Source organism: Manacus candei, unplaced genomic scaffold (genome assembly GCF_025592945.1).
Source record: "Manacus candei isolate 608988 ecotype Guabito, Panama unplaced genomic scaffold, ASM2559294v1 h1tg000165l, whole genome shotgun sequence".
NCBI classification, from domain to species: Eukaryota; Metazoa; Chordata; class Aves; order Passeriformes; family Pipridae; genus Manacus; species Manacus candei.
The window spans coordinates 223,496-243,382 of record NW_026138213.1 but is presented as its reverse complement, the minus strand read 5'-3'; the positions used below and the strand labels follow the sequence as shown (position 1 = coordinate 243,382).

General features: G+C 50.7%; 1 protein-coding gene across 1 annotated transcript in view; it reads right to left on the bottom strand.

Annotated features, from left to right (window-relative positions):
- The window catches only part of SIM2 (SIM bHLH transcription factor 2), a 56,441-nt gene extending 38,106 nt beyond the window's left edge, over window positions 1-18,335 (bottom strand). The window contains exons 1-4 of the mRNA XM_051773047.1: window positions 18,079-18,335; window positions 16,604-17,919; window positions 8,345-8,427; window positions 5,419-5,508 (exon numbers count right to left, since the gene is read on the bottom strand). Coding sequence (XP_051629007.1) covers window positions 5,419-5,508; window positions 8,345-8,427; window positions 16,604-16,778 — 348 coding nt within the window. The 5' untranslated portion in view covers window positions 16,779-17,919; window positions 18,079-18,335. The remainder of the gene's footprint in view (window positions 1-5,418; window positions 5,509-8,344; window positions 8,428-16,603; window positions 17,920-18,078) is intronic.
- Between the last annotated feature and the right edge of the window lie 1,552 nt (window positions 18,336-19,887).

The following is a 19,887-nucleotide window of genomic DNA, read 5'->3' as shown; positions in this document are numbered from 1 at the left end:
CCGCGCTCCATCCGCGGCCGGGGAATTCAAAAGGCAGACTTCCCCGGATTTTCGCTGCTCTGAGCAAACATGGGGGGGGGGGGTAAAGACCAGATCTGCCTGAAATATTCCCTCTTCTCCCTCGAACTTTGCTGGGGCAGGGATGGATTTGTGCCTTTCCCACCTAAGAGCTGTGGCACACACGATCAAACTCCGCCGGCTCCTGTTTGCCACGTCTAAAACCCACCCACAGAAGCCTCCAGATAGAGGCAGTAATTGATTTAAGGAGCCAACCAATACTTTGAGCCTGTGTTTTAAATTAGTGTCAGGCTGCCCAATTGTTCTGAGTGGCCTGATGTGCCTTGGGCCCCCAAGATCAGAGACAGCTGAGAGGTGAAGTAATTTAACCCATTATTCTGAGCCAATCCTGCTGCTTTGCTGAGATGTGTGAGTTGCCTTTTCTTTGGAATAAATGAGGTTGTCTGCCCCACAAAGCAATCTTTTTCTGAAAATGTTTCTCATCCTTCCATTTTCTGCATTATTCATGGAATGTCTCTTCCCAGGGCTATGCAAACCAACTTTTTTTTATTCCCCACCGCTCCTTTCCAACAGCCCCTCCCTGCAAAAACAAAAACACCAACACTGATTTGATGTTGGAACCAGACTAAAACTTCACTGAGTAAGGGGGGGGAAAAAAGTGGAAGGGAAAGAGAAAGGAAAGAGAAAAAGAAAGAGAAAAGAAAGAGAAAAGAAAGAAAGAAAGAGAAAAGAAAGAAAGAAAGAGAAAAGAAAGAGAAGGAAAGAAAGAAAAGGAGAAAGAAAAAGAAAGAAAGAAGAGGAAGAGAGAGAGAGAAAGAAAAAGAAAGAAAGAAAGAAGGAGAGAAAGAAAGAAAGAAAAAGAAAGAAGGAAAGAAGGAAAGAAAGAAAGAGGAAGGAGGGAGTGGGGAAGGGGAAAAGAAAAAGAGGAAAAGGATGTTATCTATGTTGCTCCATTTTTATAATTTTCTCTAAAAGTTCTCCTTAAAAAGCACTGGCTGCTCCTTTTCAGGACAGAAACAGGTGGGGACTTGTTACAGTGACAACCCATATTCAAGTTTTAGTGGCAGGGGAGGAAGGAGAACACACACATCTCACTGTGAATCATGCCTGGCAATGCTTCTCTTTCTTTATAATTACAAGGGGGAAAAACATACTGTAAAAGTCCATTTTTTAACCTATGGATTTGTCAAAAAATTCTAATTATTCTTATGGGGATAGACACTTCAATGGTCAAAACATGAAAAAAATTACCATTAAAAAATGCACAGCTGAGGTCAGTGTTTAAACCAAAAGGAGCATCACTTATGACCCTGCTCTTATCATTTTATCTTTGGCTAATAGTGATTTTTCTTCTGAATGTTTTACCCTTGAAATTAAAACACTTCTATCAAAGAGAATTTACCTTCCAAAAAGTAAAAACTCGTGGGTGGCTCTGCCTAAACAATCTCTGCCTTCAATATAAAGACTTTCTTACCCCAAAAAACCCACCAATCAACCTGACCAGACACATAACTGCAGCAAAGCAAAAAGATCCTGTTGCATCTCTGCTGTTACCAGCTATAATCAGGACCACACCAGCTCTTAAAAACTGTAACTCATGGGCACCTCTTGCTTTTCCCCAAAATCATCACCTAATTTGAAAAGGAAACACACACAGGATTCAAAGGTCCCGCTTTTATCCGAAAGCGTAATTTATATCCCAGTATAATTTGATATTTAAAATTCAAACCCAGAATGTTTTATCCGAGTAAATGACCGGTTTTTCCTTGTTACACACACACAGAGAGGAACATTTTTGGCTCGAGGGGCGTGTTTGGAACCCCCAGAGGGGGGGAAACCAGCGGGAGGTGAAACGTTCGACGACGCCCGAAAACCAAAACTGACTGTAAAAAATTGGGAGTGGAAACAAAAAAGCCACCAGCGAGGAGATGGGGGGGGGGTGGGACCATGTGAGAGTCAAATAACCCAAATATGGATCCATAATTTGGAAACCCACCACAAGCTCCCGCTCTGCAAGAGCCCATTTCAGGCCGTTTTAAAGCCTGCAATGAAACGCTGAAAACTTTACCCCCCCCAAAAAAAAAAAAAAAGAAAGAAATACACAAATTATATGGTTCAATTCATAAACCTTCTAAAATCCCATGCCTTGGGCTTATTAAACCTTGATGCAGCTTTTTAATGTCTGTAAATACCTGCTTACTACCAAATATCGCCATTTCCTACTAAGAGGGTTTTTATGTGTAACTCAGCTGTATATTTTTTTTTCCTGCCCAGGAATGATCCATAATAAACACAGAGGACTAAGTGGGTGGATTCTAGAGCAAATAATTACATGTTTTGCCTTTCAGATACTGATTTGAGGGAGGTAAAACAAACCCCCTGGAAAAGTTCAGATGTTTGTGGTTAAATATTTCAAGATTTATCAAAAGGCAAAGATAAGCTTGGCTCCCTCGTGGGTCCAGAAAAATGGGTGGAATAAACTACAGACCTTCAAAATAAAATAAAAATACATCGTTCACCAGTGTTTCCTAAGAGGATTTTTCTCTCCATTTTGTGTCTTTGGACTCCAAGGGGAAAAAATATTTGGGGAATTTGAAACCTATTTGTTATCCACGGAAAAAAAGAGGCAAGGAATTGGCTGCCTCAACCAGCACAAAGTCAGTTCATCACTGGTCTGAGGCCAGCTGGAATTAGATGGAGGAGGGGGGTCCTAATCATCAGTATTTACAATATTTACTGTTACACTTGAGGGCAAATCAAAATCCAAAGCCACAAGCTAAGTGGCAGGCCCCCCAAAATGAAGATGTAGATTCTTCAGAAATCCTGTTTCTGATCATCTGCAGGCAGGGAACTGAGCAAGGTCCTGCTGTAAAACAATCCTCGGTGTTGTTTTGAAAGGTATAACCAGTTTCACCACACCAGCCAGTGAAGCTCTAATTTTTCAGAAACTCTAATTTCTCTCTGCTGGAGGAAAAAAAAATTCAAGATCAACCAGAAGATAAAGGCAGCTGTCACAGGCCTCCAAAAATATCCTGCAAAAATATTTTGAAATGGCCTTTTTTGTTTGGTTTAAATATACATATATTTTAAACAAATTGCAATTTAACTGGAAATTAGACGTGTGGACTAGTTAATTGTCAAATTATTCAATAAAAAGGCCTTTCTGTGCCCACTCTAAAAGATTTTCTACAATCACCATCACTCTGCTCTCAGCTTGTATTGGCTGGGGCTCTGTGAGAGCACTTGTTGAAAATACAGTGTGGGATTATAACTCGCAGAATTTACTTCTCCCTGACCAATCTCATTCTTGTTGATGTCAGTGGCAAAATTCCCAGTGATTTCCAGAGGAGCAGGAACAAGAACTCATTTAGAGCCCTGGGAAGCTTGCAGGAATATCCCAGTGTTAATGTATTAATATCCTAGTGAGTTAATATTAATGTTAACGTTACTTAGAGCAAAATTATCCCCTCAAAAATAGAATATTGACACAACAGCAAGAACTGATTGGATGATAAATCAGTATGAGGAAAGAGGAGGGAGGGGGAATCACTGCCTTATTTAGCTGGGGGGGGTCTTATTTATATAAATAAAACCCTGTGCCCTGTGAAATTATGTGTTTTGAGAGTCTAAAATATGCCCTTAAATTCACATCTCTCGGTCCTTTCCAGGAGGCAGCTCATTTATTTATAAATACCAAACTTCCAAGGATACAGCTCGTTTGTTTATAAGCATCTACTGAAGGGAAAGGTTTGGGATTTTGCTCATGAAACTTGAACTTCCAACAGCAACGTGACCAAATCCCCCAGTCTTCCTCTTGGAAAACTGAGGGGTTACAGATATTTCCATGCACGTGGAATCCAGTCAGTGCAGATGGCCAGGAGGGATAAATAGGACTAAAGCCTGTGTGATGCTCTCAGTCCCCTCTCCTTGAGTGTGGCAAAGTCTCTTTAGTGTCCCACTGATCCCATAGGTCTTTAATTTCACCAGATGATGGGATAATACTGAGACCTGGGAGATCTGATGACTTGATATCCCTCCGAAAAAAAGAACTGAGGAAGTTTCCTCCTCACATTTTTAAAGCTGGCATGAAAAAAAAATTACCTACACTGAGTATTTATTTTCAAAACTACTTTTTCTAAAGATGTTAGAGAAACGGGGGCTTGGAAATGGTGTTTATGAGTTTATATATTTGCTTTTTCTCGCTCTTCAGAGTTCTGTTTTCTCCCCCGGCTACTAATTCAAATATCACGGCTGTAAACACAACATTCAAAGAGCTCCACATTTTTTCAATTAAAAATATTAGTTACTACCAAGGTTAAGCACACATGTAATCCCCACCAGTCAAGCCCCCTCCCTGTTTATTGAAATAACCACAGGGCATATTCCCCAGGTATTCTCAGAACATCCTGCTCTCCCTCACCTTCGTCTCCTCATTCTTCTTCCCTCTTCTATTTAGCCTTTATTTCACTCTGCTTAGCTCTGATAAGTGTTTGACACACTGAATTTGTGATGAAACACTTCTGTTTCTTGCAAGTCTCATCCAGGGCCCGGTGAAATCAACTGGGAATTTTTCTGCTGGCTTTCAGCAAGCTTTGGGTCAGGTGCTACCAAGGAATTTCTGCAATACATTTACAGACAAAGGTATGGAAACTTGCCCTCTGCAATAAATTCGGGCTGGTTGCCCTTGTGCCTATCCCAAGAAGGCCAAAAAAAAAAAAAAAAGAAAAAATTAGAAATGTCCATCTAAGAAAAAAAAACAATAAAAAACCCTTATGCTCCTTGTGCAGAACAGTAGTAAACCGAGTTTTATGAGTTCTATCACGACCATATAAAACGCTTTACTGAAAAGACCACTGAGCTGGAAAAACTCAGGCAAAACTACCCTGAATTCCATGTGAGCACTCATAAATCTGCCCCCCTTTTCTTTCCTTTTTTTTTTTATTTTTATTTTTTTTTTCTTTTTCCTAAAGCACATTTACCATAAAACTCGTGTTCCACATCAGATTTCCTCTCCATTTCATAGCGAGCCTCAATATCTTACACAATCTAAAACTTACAGACTCGAGTTCTGAGCTTTATTTCAGAGTGATTGAGTTACCACGGCAGGCAGGAGGGTTGGGTTTCAAGCCCTGTATAGATCTGCAATTTGCAATATCATATTATTTATTGCCCTCCTTAAAAGGTAATGAGGAGTAAAATACAATGAACAAGAAAAGATATAAAGACAGTCGTGGTGTGGCTGTGAGCAAAGGGAACTTGGATATTTTACTGAGGGCACTTTCAGAGGAAAAAAGCCAAACCTTGAAATACCCCTAAAAAAAATGATATTATATAATGGCAGGATACCAGTGCTAGGTTCAAAATTTTTATTTAACAGCTGATTTAACACATCACTCATACCTGAGACAAGCCAAGATGCACAGATGCTGTTTCAGAGATGTACATTATTTTGCCATCTGATGCTACCACGAAAACAAAGCCATCCAAAGTCTGAAATAAAGGGAAAGATGGAGGGTAAGAGACAAGCACCCTGGTTAAAGCATTTACAGCGACAATAAAAGAAAATGAGGGAAGATTTCCATCAAGAGCAGCAAAATTAAAGGAATGGAAACCTTTCTCTGATGCTACTCCTTCAAACATTGGTTGTGAGACCCAACTCATTCCCCCACAGGCACAGCTTTACTGCTGCACTTCCAGTGAACATTCTCCTGTTGATTCAGGCTATTTTAGTGCTTAGCACAAATCCTGAGCTATGTGGTGCTTAGGGGGAAGTCCAACACTACGTGAGCCATTTTTTATGGCATAATTGGCAGACACAGCCCGCTGCTGTTTGCAACATATTTCGTGGTGCTGCAAGCAAAGCTTTGAGCCTGACTGTATTTTCCAAAGTGTGTTTCTGAACAAGAGCTGTCTGCTCCCTGACTACGTGAACTTCCAAAAAGGAAGCAGAGTAAATCAGCTTTCAAAACTTTATCACATTTGAAGAGAGGTATTTGTGCTGATGAAGTTACATCCTTGCAGTCTGGGCACGTTGACCAATGGAATATTCAATGAATCCAACCCAATCCTACAAATTCTTATTGATGGGATATTGGCTGGAAGGTAAATATTGCTTGTGTGAGCAAAAAGTGAAGTTTAATTTAAGAAAAAGAAAAGTGATGGCAAGTGGTGCAGCTCAACCAAAATGACCATGATTTGGACACATTAACTCTCAGTTTGGGGAGACCTTGATTTTTTTAATGCCCAATTTGAGACATTTTTTCAAAAGTATCTGATATTCTCAGTCAAACAGTCTCCACTGGTGTAGAAAGCTTTGATCAGCACATACGTATGAACGTCACAGGAAAATACATTTGGAAGAGAAAAATCATTTTTACAGCTTGCAGATAAAAGACCCACCTATTTTAATTCATTTGAAGTTACTGAACCAGAAGAGAAGCAATAAAACCCTGTATGCTTCTTGCTCTTATAGTGCCACCCCAATAAGAAAATATCCCAAATTATTCCCTGGCCTACTAACGATTCTACAGCATGTAATTGAAACCAGATTACTCTTTGCCTTTATTTTTTCCCCCCCCTTTTTTTTTTTGAACATAAATTAAATTTTGGTGAAGCATCATAATGGGAAACAAATTACTGCACCCTTAGCCATAACTTTGTTTTTAAACACTGTCATCTTGCAATGGCTCTACCCAGTGTCACAACTAAACCAGTGTCAGTGCTGCTGTCACTGCACCATGTGGTGCAGCAGGTCCCAAAATTTCCTGTGCAGAAAAGCACACTGAAGCTGAGACTTCACGTGGAAAGTTTCATTCTAAGAATGAAATGAAAAGGGTGGGAAATAAAATAAAAAGGTTTACAGTAAACGTGGGTTTATTAAAATGTGAAGAATACGTCACCCAGCAATAACTGAACTGTAAAATGGGTGTCACAGGTGAACAGTACATAATTAATTATAAGTTCAATTAATGCCAGACAAAACGTGGAATAGCCAGCAGGGAGGAGGAGCAAGTGTAACAATGGTTTGTATGACATGGTATGTATTTTTATCTCTATGTTATACTATGCATATATAATAATATACATAACTAGATATATGTTTCCTAGGTGTACTGGTGAAGCTGGAACACCTGGGAGGGCATCACCTACTTAGAACAAAATTTCCAAGGCTAGAAACGCCTCCCCAGGAGATCATTCTGAGCTCTATCCATCCCCATTCCCTGTACGTGGCCAGCACCTCACCCTTCCAATCAGCCTCCCCAAAACACTCTCCCTCTTCCCCGCGGGAGGGATGTTTTGCAGGGGCTGGGGTGGCAAATAAATAACTGCGAGCATCATTCCCAAGGTCGGGGGACCCGGCGTAGCATTCCCGGCTCTCCCACCCTGCCACAGCTGGGGACAAGGACACAATGGGCTGGGCAGACCCAGGGAGCCCGAACAGAGTTTTTCTGTCGAGGTTTTTTTTTTTATCCCCCAGCCGAGCGAACGGTTAAAAACAGCTCCAGCTCTGTGACCAGGAATTAACCTCCCACAATAAACCCGGCCGTTAAATGATTACGGTTTGCCGGCTCTTTAAAATCGGGGCAGAAAAAAAACCAAACACCAGCGCTGCATTAAGTTCACATATATTAAAAAAAAAAAAAAATTAAAAAAAAATAAAAAATATGGAGCTAAACGCAATTTTTTTTTCCTTCCCCCTCCTGCTGGAATGCTCGCCCCAGCTACGACTTCCTAAACTCTCCTGGAGTTCAGAGGAATTCCAGAGCAGATCAACGGGATTGTGAACAACGGTATTTTCAGGTGCTAACGTCCACGGGAGATCCGATCCAGGTGTTTCCCTCCCTCTGGAGCCCGGCGCTCCCTTCCAGGTTTCCCCTCCCGAAATTCCCGGTGTCCGGCGCCCCTCCAGACAAACCCCGTCGGCGCTGGCCGGGACCTGCCTGGAGACATTCCCAGCAGATTTGAGGTGCCTGATTAACACTTTTGGGGCTGGGAGACACTTTACGTTCACGGAGGAGTGGGTTCTGCTAACATCAAAAGTAGTAGTAGTAATAATAATAATAATAATAATAATAATAATAATAATAATAATAATAATAATAATAATAATAATAATAATAATAACGTAAGTGGTCGGTGTCTCGGTTTTCCTCTCCCCCCAGCCCAGTAAAGCTCGGGAATAAGATGAAGGCTTCACTCAGGCTCTTGTGGCGGTGCGGGGGTGAGGAACAAGCGGAGGAGGAGGAGGAGGGGTGGGAGGCAGATCCCACCACCACACCAGGTTCCCGGTGCGCGGCGCGTACGGGAGGAGGGAGGCGTCCACTACCTGAAGCAAGTGGGATCCGAGCTCCATGGCCACGTTATCCAAGGGCCCTATCCTGCTCGGCTGTCCCCAGGCGTCGCCCAGACCTGCAAGGGAAGCAAGGAGCTGGTTAGAGCGAGGAACCCGTCCCTCAGCCCCGGCGGGACTGCGCTGCCCCCAGTCTGCCCGTTCCCCCCATTCCCCCGCCGTCCAGGCAGCGACGGGGGGGATTAAGAAGGTTGGTAGGGCTGAATCCCTTCTCCACGCACACGTGGGAAGGGAATTGCTCTTTTTCCGGGCAAGGGCACCCCTTTGGACACCCTTTCTCCCTCCCCGGAGAGCCCTCGGTCCCCAGGGAGGTGACGGTCCCCACCGCTTCCCATCGTCCTTCCAGCAGCACCGTGCCCGTCCCTCCTCCCCGCGGCGTTATGACCGGCGACCCCCACGCTGGCCAAGGCGAGTCCCGGCTGGGGAAGGGGCTGAGGAGATCAAAGGGGTCGGAGAGAAACTACCCCGACGGGCCCTTCACCTGCGCACGGACGGGACCGACCCACTGGCACAACTTCGCCCCCACGGCCCCGTCCAGTCCCGGCCCCTCTGACCCCACAGCCCGACCCGATTAGGGGGAGCCCGGAGCCCGGCACAGCCTCGGTGACAGCGAAAAGTCATTGATGGAGCTGGTTTGGGAGCGCTTGGGGCGAGGAGAGGGGCTGGGACGGGGCTGGGTTTTTTTGTTGGTTGGCCGGGTTTTTGTTTGTTTTTCATTTCCTCCGTGCAAAGAAGGCTTACACCAGCTCCCCGCTGGAGCTGAGACCACCATCCAGCGAAATGAATTAACTAGTTTAGGAGGTTCACAGAGGGCCAGCCGAAGAGCTGGGCACTCACGTTGGCACCTGATGGCAGACGTGCCACTGCCCGCAAAAAGGCACACAGATGGAGGGGAAGGGAGGGACGCGACCACGTCCTTTTAGTGCCTCCTTTTTTTGGGGAAAAAGAACAGCACGGCTGCTGCGAGGCCACGGAGCCCTCAGGGCGCTGCGGAAGAGGGTGAGAGAGAGGAATTCGGTGATGCCAGCCCGGCGGGACCGTGAATTCCACAATCGCCCGGGGGGTCCCGTCTGGAGCATCGCACACGCGTGCGATGGATGCGCAGCCCTGCGACCCTCAGCCCTGCGCCCCTCGGCCCTGCGCCCCTCAGCCTTCAGGGCCGCTTCAAACCCATGTGTCGCCCCGAAACGGAGCGCCGTGCTTTCCTCCCGTGCCCTCTCGCCGCCCAGGGGCTTCCAAAGAAACCTCCCCTCAGCCACTGGCGGGGGCAAAGGCGGCTGCGGCGGGATCCCAGCAGAATTTGGCACCCGGGCAGAAATCCCTGCGTGATTCCGAACGCGCCTCCTGAAGCCCTCACGGACCCGCGTGTGCTTTGGCCACTTAGACCTGGTCTAGAAATGATGGGAGGCTTTCTCTCCGCTCTCGGGGCGTCCCTTGGGATGGACAGGATCTCCCGCTGGAGGAACATGGGGAGGATGCACCGCAAAGCTGTGCTTCCCCCCGAGTTTTGCCGCCCTTCCCTGTGTCAGCCGAGCCTGGCCCCGTGTCCCGCTCCCTCCGGGCAAGCACAAAGGAGCCTCTGAAGCCACGTAGGGAACCCCAGGGGACCTTGGCCGGCCCTGACACCTCCGCTCCGCCGTCTCAAGGCAGTAGCAACACCCAGGGTCATTCCCAAAAAGTGGCGTCTGCATCCCCATCCCGTGTCGGCGGATCTCTCCAAACCCCCGGAGTTCTCAGTGTGTGGCTGCGCTTCCCTGTGGGCAGGGGAAGGACACCTTCCCTCTGCACTGGGAAATTTGCTTGGAAGAGCCAAACGAAAACTGGCGCTTTTCTACGGCTCTTCCCAATTCTCCTTCAGGAGAAGGCTCCCGAATTTCCAGAGACGCGTCAAAACGTTCTTTGTGCTGAAAAGCTGCTTCCTCTGGGGAGGAAAGTTTGGGGATCGCAGAGTCATCCTGCGGTTTCTTTCCCGAGACTGTAACAAATACAAACGGCAGAGCCTGTCCAGGTGCCCTTATTTCGATTTACTAATTACCAATCACAAAGCACGGGGTTGCAATACTGAAAAAGGGGGTCACACCTGATGAAACAAAAACTGTCCGGAGACGAGCTCTCCCTTTCCCATGGACGAAGCAGATTTATTCCTTTGGCCACTCACGAAGCTCACCGAGAACGAGCCGTGTTTCTGCCTCACACGTGCGTGGCAATTCCCTGCGTCCTGTCCGTCACGGCAGGACAGGTACCATTTCACAGCATCCCCCCAAACCTGCGCTAGTTTTGAGGTTCTTTCCTAGCCCGGACTAAAAACCAAAAAAAAAAAAAAAAGAGTCACTTCGGAATTTTAAATTGGAGTTGCGATTGCGAACTCGCATCAAACGTAAACACGTTTGGTGGATCAGCCTGGCATTCGTCTGAGCTTATTTTAGAGCCGACGATTTTATCATTTAATCCACCCAGCAGATCTCTTTAAAGGTGGAAACGAAACGAATAAAACCTGACGTTCAAATAAAGGGCTGACACCCATTAACTCGTCTTCCGAGAGATTTGCAAACGCGCCGCGTTGCGTCCTGTAAACATATGGATGCAACAGACTCCTGCCCAGCCAGTAAATAACGCACATTTTCGCTCACTGGCCTGGAGCGAGGCCAAAATTGCTGCCGATACACAGCGAGCCTTTCCCACATCGCTCCATCTCGGGGGGACTTTGCTGGGCTGGCCCCGGCCGGGAGGCGACCCCCGTCGGGGCGGGCTGCCGGGGGTCCGACACGGCTTTGCGACCCGCACCGCGCATTCGTTTCGGAGGAAATGTTTAAAAATGCCCCATCGCAGCACGAATTAAGCGCTGCCCCGGCCCAGAAAGCGATTTTCCTGCAAGCGAGCGGCCGGAGCATCCTTCCTGCGAGTGCTGGGAACACGCGCGGGGGTGGCTTGGCCCCAGGGTGCAACCCCTTTACGGTGCTAGAAGGGTAAGGGATCGCCTAAATCCAGTGGCTTGAGGCGATTCCGGGCACTGCCGGCAGAGAAAAGCCGGGAAAGCCTAAACTGGGCTCAGCGGCAGAGCCAGCGGGGCTGGCACGGCCGGGGGAGGGTGACTCGCCAGTTCCAGTCTCAGCCTTCTCTTTCCTGGCATCCCGCCGGCGGCAAACATGGATGAGAGGAGCCTCTCTCCCTCTGTACCCTGCTTTTACTGGTGTCTGTCCCCGCCGGGACCAGGGCCGTGCCGGGAGGGCAGGACGGGCACAGTGGGATGCCTGACAGGGGAAATAACCGGCCCTAAAAGCGGTTGTGCCCGTCAGCCCCCTCCAGGCGGCAGGTTCGGCTCCGACAACTCCGTCCCGGACACAGAGAGGGGGGTTTGCCCCAACACCCCAAAGTTCGTGCTGCTTTTGCCGTTGAAAGACGAGGGTTCTCACACGAACTCGCCTCCCTCCCTTTGGCAAACCCGGGCACGATCCCCCCTCTACCCCCTCCGTCTTTTGCCACCTCTGGCTCTTTTTCAAAATAACCTCAACATTCACTTTGTACCATTTCCCAGTTTCCAGGGAAGGAGGCAGCGTGAGTTTAACTGTAATAAGAGCTAGAAATACTTGGGAACAACTCCCACCTTTGCTCTCCGCATACATAAATTCGTACGCGCACACATTTGAAAGCCCGGTAGCTTTCCTGCTCGGGATTCTGTTAAAAGAATTACTTCTCGATGTATTATGTTAAGTATCGGGTTGCCCTGTAACTTGGAGTATTTCCTTTGTGTCTGCTGGGCTGTTCCCCGGCTCCCCCCGCCTTATTCAATCGCCATCCTTCACAGGGAGCCTTGGGTCAACTACAAGCTCCGGGGGTTCGCCGCCTCTCCTAGGTTTTGGGGTTTATTTTTTCCCCAGCGCGGTTGTGCCTCTCTGGGCCGGGAAAGAAGAATCGCGGCGGGGGCGGCCCTTAGTTTATATCGAGCTTTGTCTCCCTCTTTTAGTCGAGGTCCAAGGTTGGATTGGGCTCTCGTGTCATCCCGTGGTGTGGGGGACACAGATGACACTTTGCTTTAAGTAGCGGGGCGCGAGGTATCTCAGCCCCGACGGCACTGAGGGTCGCACCGCTGGACCCGAGGGGCCGAGACGGCTCTGGAGCCGACAGGAATCGGCTGGAATTCCGGCGGGAATAACCTCTGCTCGCAGAGGGGAAGTTCCCAGGTCGGGGTGGCTTTGGGAAGGAGAAGGGCTAGTTTAGTCTAAGCTCGGCAGGGATGTGCCGGGCGCTCTGCGGGCATCAGTGTCACCGGCTGGGAAGGCGCCCGAGGGTTGGGACGGTGGGAACGGCGGACGTCAAGATCAGGACTTTAATTTCTTTTTTTTTTTTTTTTTTAAGGAACAAAAAAAAAAGGTCAAGTCCAAGGTAAAAAAAAAAAATTAAAAAAAAAAAGAAAGAAGAAAAACAAAACAAAACAAACCCAAACACAACAAAACTGCTCTCCAGGACGCCCGGACGATCCCAAACCCGGCTCTTCCCGCCGAGCCAAAAACGTCAGATCGTGATAACAGGCCCCAGAGCGGGGGTACTACAGACAGCGACGTCCCGGGCGGACCCGCAGGTCCCATGGCAGTGACCCCCGCCCTCCCTCCTTCCCTCCCTCCTGTCCTCCCTCCTTCCCTCCTCGCCGGGAAGGAGAGGTCGGACCGACCCCGCCGCCCGTCCCCGCAGGGCCGCCGGTTCCTGCCGCCCGGGGACGGCCGCGCAGCTCCGGGGAAACCCTAAAAAAGCACTTTTGTTTTAGTAAGACCTCAAATGTCACTATTAGCCTTTAGTGCAATAGACGCTCGCTTTCGAAAAGGGTTTGCTCACTCCTCGGGCTTTATTTATTTATTTAATTCATTAACGAACCTCTTCATAGTGGGTATGAAAATCAGACGAAACAGCTGCGATTCGCCTCGATTTTCTTAAAATATACATTCATGAGTTAAACGAGAACAGAAAACTCTCTATGTTCCTAATAATTTTTATTGTCTGCGTCTCGGAATACGAAAAGTCTAAGATCTACCGCTCAGTCACTTTATTCAGATTATTTTGTATAGCGCAAATTATCTTTTGGGTCACATATTAATTAGCTCTCTCTCGTCCGGTTTAAACAACCATAATGTCCGATTTTATAATCAGTTTTGGATACTGCGTCGAGAGTGGGGGAGGGAGAGGGTGACTATTTAACCAGTCTACCATAACCGGAGGGCAGAGAATCGCAGATTTTAAACGCGAGTTATTCTCGCCTCTTTCTTTCATTAACTCATTTTCAGGGGGAAAAAAAAAAAAGATAAAAATGCTGACAGTCAAGACAGAAGAAATTCCGTGGTGTATTTTTGTTCTACAGCAACAAATGTCTTAGCAAAAAAAAAAAAAAAAAAATAGAAAAAAACCAAAACCCGAGAGAAGACGGTGTCGCAGAGCGGGAGCGCGGGGGAGGCTGTAGGTTGTGTCTCCTGACTTTAACTCCTCAATCTCAAGGTCGGAGAGACACCGCAGGGCACAAAGTGTGATATCAGAGCACGAAATTGTGCCTTGCCAGTCTCGCACTCTGAGGGGTGAAAGGAGCTGGGGTAGAAATCCCCTTTCTCTCTCGCTCCTTGGAGTCCGACCGGGCGCCTCTGCGGGAGGATCTGAGAGTGCATCTTCTGGAAAAGCCTGGTCGGGGTGAGCAGGAGACCTGCCTGAACCATTTTACAAGCCCTGTCGAAGCGCTGGGATCTATCACCTCGCTGAGGGGCTCAGACTTTTCCTAAATTATGTTTCAGCTCGCTCTGGAAATAAGGGGGGAAGCCATCGAGGTTTTTAAAAGCACAGCCCTCTCTCTCTCTCTCTCTCTCTTTCCCTCCAGTCTAGACAGAGCTGGAAACCGGGTTTGTAGCTGGACAACGTTTCTGATGGCTCTGACCTCAGCTAATCCGGGCCTAACACACAAGCTGGTGGCCTCTCAAGCCTGTCCCCCCCACCCTGACACCCCCTTAAGCCTTACAAGGGTGATGTCATGGTGAGGGTCGGGGTGCCCCCACTCTTGGGGGCAACTCCTGTGGGATCGCGGGCACTGCGACTCCACTACCCCGGGAGCAGAGGCCCAGGGGGAGCTTGTTACGTGCCCACCTTTATTTCAAGCCCCAGAACCTCGGTGCCCCCCACCTATGGGGTCCAGCGCTCTCAAAGGGGCTCTTTCCCCAGGTCTCAGTGCCCCAGGATTCAAGACGTTGTACCTAGAAGTCTTTCCGGGCTGTCGAACTCCCCGTTCCACCTCCCAGTAAAGCCAACTGGAAACCAGTAGCCGCGTATGAGGAGGGGAGGGACGACGGATGGACGGACGAATGGTGACCCCTCTCCCCTCCTTGCACAGGCAAATCCCGAGGGAGAGGGAAGTTGGGGTGACGCGGGACTCTGCCATCGAGCAGCCACCCCAAAAAGCGCCCTATTCCAGCCCTTGGGGTGCGGGCACTGCCCGCAGCCTCCTTTCCCCGTCTCCCCCTTCTCCCCTCCACCCTCCCAGGCACTAAACGCTCGGCTCGGGGACCGGAGGCGCTTATTCCCCCGGCCTGTCATCCCTGGATGCAAAGCTTTGGTTTTAAATGTATTTCCACCCGTAGTTAAGACGATGAAAGATCAGGAATTCGCTGTATGCATTTAAACGTTGCCCTTAATAAGCAGAGTGTGCGGAAGCGCACGCCCGGCCTGTTTAAGGAAGACAGACACATAAAACACACCCGAGCCGTGGGTATAAACCTGCTCTCGGGGTCGTCTCGTTGCTCTTGAGGATCAGTAGGGCTGGAAAAGCCGGGACACATCCAGCAGCGTCTCGAAACGTGCCACTTTTCTTCCCTCTTAAATCAAAGGCTTTCGGGGGCACGTTCCCCGGGGCAGGGCCGGCGAGCGACCCCCCGAAATTACGACGCTCTGTTTCTCATCGGGAAATTTCCCGATGGGGGATAATGGCTGGAAAATGCAGCGGAGCAGCGCCTCGCTTCCCTTTGCTCCGCTAGCTCGGCGTGCCTCGGGAGCGCACGCTGAAGGAGCCCTGGCTTTCCCTAGCACGGCTAGTCCTTGCTCCCGAAATTTCTGAATTAGATGGCCATAACGGTAAGCTTTGCTCGGGTTGGGAGGGGGGTTTTATTCCTCCCCCCGCTCCCTTCCCCCTCCCTTTTTCTTTTTCCCCCCCTCAACCTTTTAATAAAGCTCCTTCCAAACCGCGACGGAGAGCAGACCTTCCACTCCGGAATTCGCTAATTCCTTCACCCTCCTCCTAGTCCGGAGAGGCACAAACAAATGACAAAGGCGGGGAGCCGGGCTTTATTTAGCCACCCGCAGCCACTTAACCGGCCTTTCATTTCACGTCTCCCATCAGTTCGGCGGAGGCACGGACAGGACGGGCGGCCGACGGCTCCCCACGGGTGCCGGCCCGCTGCCTCCCCTCGCCCCAAAGGCGGCCCCAAAGGCGCTCGGGGGGACGGTGCGAGGCTGGTTTTCGCCAAACCCCCGGGGAAGGAGAGAGCCGTGCCAGGTCTCGCTGCTGGCTGTCTCCGAGAAGAACCACCGGGCTCACGGCCGGGGAGCAGCGGGGTCCCGGCCCCGCTCGGGGCCAGGCTGGGCTCGGACCCTCCTTCCCCTTCTCTCCTCGGCCCCAAGAGAAGGCGGAGGGCCTCGCTGAGAAGCCGCCGCGCCTTATTTCCCAGCCTGCTTCCCTACCTCCAGAAAACTCCAACCAAAACAAAATAATAATAACAACCACACTAGTTTTTTTTTTCCCCGAGGCCGTGCCTGGACGCCGAGCCGAGGGGCCATCCCCGGGGGTCGCTCGGGCTCCTCCCGGGGCTACAGGCGCCGATGGGGCCGAGCCGAGCCGAGCCGAGCCCGCTCCCCTCGGGACGGTCCCCCCGAGCAAACGGAGCTGAACCGGCAGCAAAAGAGGAGGGGGAGAAGGGAGGGGGATTATCCGGGCGGGTCTGGCCCCCGCCACAGCCGGTTTTTGGGCAGCGCAGCTCTGCCTCCTCTCCCGAGGCAGGCGGGCTCCTTTCCACCCAGGGCGGCTTTTCCCTCAATCACCCCTCGCTTGCCACCCGGTTCTGGGACCCCCGCAGGCATCTCCCCCTCCTCCCAGGACTCTGAGGCGACGCGGGCTCGTCTCGGGGTGTGTGCCCACCCCACCACCCCCTCCCCGCTCTTTTTCGGTCCTCGCTGTCCCCCGTCCCTCCCGTGAGAGCCCCGGCGGGGTTTTACCTTCGGGGAAGACGGCTCGCATTTTCAGGTAGCTGGTGGTGAGGCGGATGATGGACGCCTTGTCCAGCTGGGAGGTGATGGCCGAGGGCAAGGGCAGGAGTTTGGCCAGTTCGTAGAATTCTCCATTTTCTTTTTCCCGTCTAGTCTTTGCCGCGTTCTTGGATTTTTCCTTCATCGCGACTACTGCAAGGCGAGGATGTCACTGGCATATTAGACCCGATTCCTCCGAGTTGCAGGGGGCATGGATTTCGGCGTCAGAGTTAGTGTTTTCGTTTGAGGAAGGGAGAGAGCTCACCCAAATCAAATAAAATCAAATAATTATAGTAATAGTAATAATAATAAAGGGAGAGGGGGAATAAAAAGACAAAAAGGGGAGGGGGAAAAAAAAAAAAAAGCCAAACCAACCAAACAAAAACAACACCAACAGAAATGGTGCGTGGAGGGGGGAGGCGATCTCTGAGCCACAACCGGGATAGGAAAGCCGCTCGGAGAAGGCAGTTCTGCTCTGGCCCTGCAACAGCGAGAGCTTCGAAATCCAGACAGAAAGACCCACGCGAATCTCCGTCCTCTGCCTGCAGCTGGGAATCGGATCTTCTCCTCAACGGGGAGCAAATCACTGGGTTCCGTTCACTGAAGGATTTCTTCTACTCAATCCTTCCCCGTCCAAAAATAATAATTAAAAGAAATATATATATATATTAAAAGTAGAGCGTCCATGCAAGAAATCATTGAGCTAAGCAGGCTGAACTTTTTTTGGACATTTTGTCTCTTAAAAAAAAAAAAAAAAAAAAAAAAAGAAAGAAAGAAAACGGAAGGACCGCACTGCTCGTTGAACGAAGTGCAAAATTATCTGGTCCCGGAGCCCGCGATGCCGAGGAGACGACGAGCCCCTCGCTAAGCGAAAGTCAAAGGCGGTGCGGAGGGAGCTGATGGCTGGAGCGTTCCGAAATCACGAGCTCGCATTTCCCTCGGACGCTTCCCTCTCGGCGGGCTGGTCCTGCGGCCGAAGGGCGCTTCCCCCGGGCCCGAGGGGCTCCTCCAGCGCCGGGGCTCGGGGGGCTCCGAGCCCCGCGGGCGGCGGGGCCGGGCGGGCGGCGGGGCTGCGGGCACGGGGGGCTGCGGGGCTGCTCCTGCCGCTCCGGCCGCTGCGCCCAGCTCCAAATGTGGTTCTCATGCGGAGTCAAATTAAAGGATCCGTTTTCCTCGGGACCAGTGCCACTTCAGCGTTGTCTCTTTCCAAACAAGTCCGAGCGCTGGCAAAGGCGCGGGATTGATTTTGTTGCTTTTATTTATTGTTGCCTTTTTTTTTTTTCCTCCTTTTAAAGAAAAAGAATTTGCAAAATCAGGAATAGTTTCTTTTTTCTTTTTTTTTCCCCCTTTTTTTTTTTTATTCGTCACTTATTTAAAGAGCAAAGCGGTGGCTCTTTGGCATAGACATGCCTTTCAAAAGCAAGGGGAGGGTTTGTTACATTCACCTCCCGCAAGGAGCAGCGATCCTCACCATACGGCAAGGATCGAAGGTAAAATTCCCCTCCTCTCGGAAATCATAGCTGCCACGCTCCTCGCCTGAAAGCACCGATATCTCCGCTTTTTTTTTTTTTTCTCCTCTTTTCTTTCTTTGCCTTTTTTATTTATTTATTTATTTTCCAGGGGCAGAAGCAGCTCTGAAGTGGACCTCTCGGTTAATTCTTTAGCAAAGGCTGCGGAAAGCCCGGAGAGCCTCAAGAGGGGAGGGGATAATGCATCCGTGACGTGTCCTCCCGCGCAGCGCCCTCCGAGGGACCCAAATGCAGAGGAGCCAGAAAAGAGCCGCAATTAGCACTTGCGATGGGCCGGGGGGCCGGGCCGGGGGGAGCCGGGGGCGGAGGCCCTTTGCTGTGGCAACCCGAGCCCGCTCCCCCCGAGCTCCGTGAGCGGCCGGCGGGGCCCCAGGACCCCCTTGCCCCGTACCCTGCCCTCGCTTGGTGCACTGACCGTGACCCCGCGGCGCCGAGGGGGCCCCTCGAACCCTCCCCGGGTGTGTGTGGGACCCCCTTCCCAGACCCACGGCAGCGCCATGAAGTCACCCCAAGCCCTTTCCCCCGTTCTTTTGGCTCTGGTTAAAACGTACCTGCTCACCCACAGGTATGCGTGGCTCCTCTGTTCACAAACACGTATATCCCGCGCTCATTTATACTATATATGCACATTTTGCATACACATTATACGCGTGCGTAAGTATGGATATATATAAATATATATAAATATATGCACAGGAGAACATGCACAGACGCGCATACACACGCATATATACTTAAACACACGCATATATATTTGCACATACACATATATATTTACACACACGTATTTTTTATTTATATATTTACACGTGGCCCCTCGGACATGCGGTGGAAGGGGGGTCGAGCTCCGAGGGAGGCGGTGGGCGCAGCCTCTGCTCCTCAGCCCCCGACGTGACTCCGCGCTGCCCGGAGGGCCGCCGGTGACCGGGGCTTAACCCCGGAGCTGCCGAAACAGCTCTCGGGGGGACGGTGAAGCAAATCCCGGAGAGCCCAGGCTTTGCCGGGACCCCCGAGCCCCCTCCGTCCAGATGGCCCCGCGGAGCTCCCGGGGCTATAACCGCAGGGCTCGGGGCCACCTTGGCAGGAGTTGTCACAGGGCGATGCCCGGTGTCCCCTCGCCGCCAGAGTCATGTCCTGAGTGGCGGAATTAACCCCAGCCTGGGCAGGACTGAGCCGGGCTTTGACACGGCCCCGACCTGATGGGAGCCCTTCGCGCCCCGGGGGCATCTCGGCGCTGCTGAGGGGGACACACACCAGCGCTTGCGTGTCCCTGTCCCACTCCACGGGGCACACACACTCATCCCAGGGGGAACAGACCCTACCCGCGCCCCTCGCAATACCCTGGGACACGCGTGGCTCCAGCATCCACCGTGCGGGGGGAGCAGGGATGAGACCGGGGATTAAAGCAGGGAGGAAAGGAGAGAAGGAGGGACCAGCAGAGCGTCGGGCGAGACGCGGCTCCACAACCTCGGACACAGGGAGGGTGCCCAGGGGGATGGGATCGCCCGTTTGCAAAGCACAATGCACCCGTCCTTAATATTAATCCCCGGGAGAGGCCTGGCCGGCGGGCGAGTGTGTTTGCTTAAGCTCGCCCGCCCCTCCGTAATTATCCTATTACACCAGAAAGGGCCCGGCCCGGCGGTGCCGAGGGAAAGGCCACGCTCTTTAACCTCCCCGCCGCCGGCACCCCTGCCCCGGCTCTCCCCGTCTGGGCCACCGCTCCCC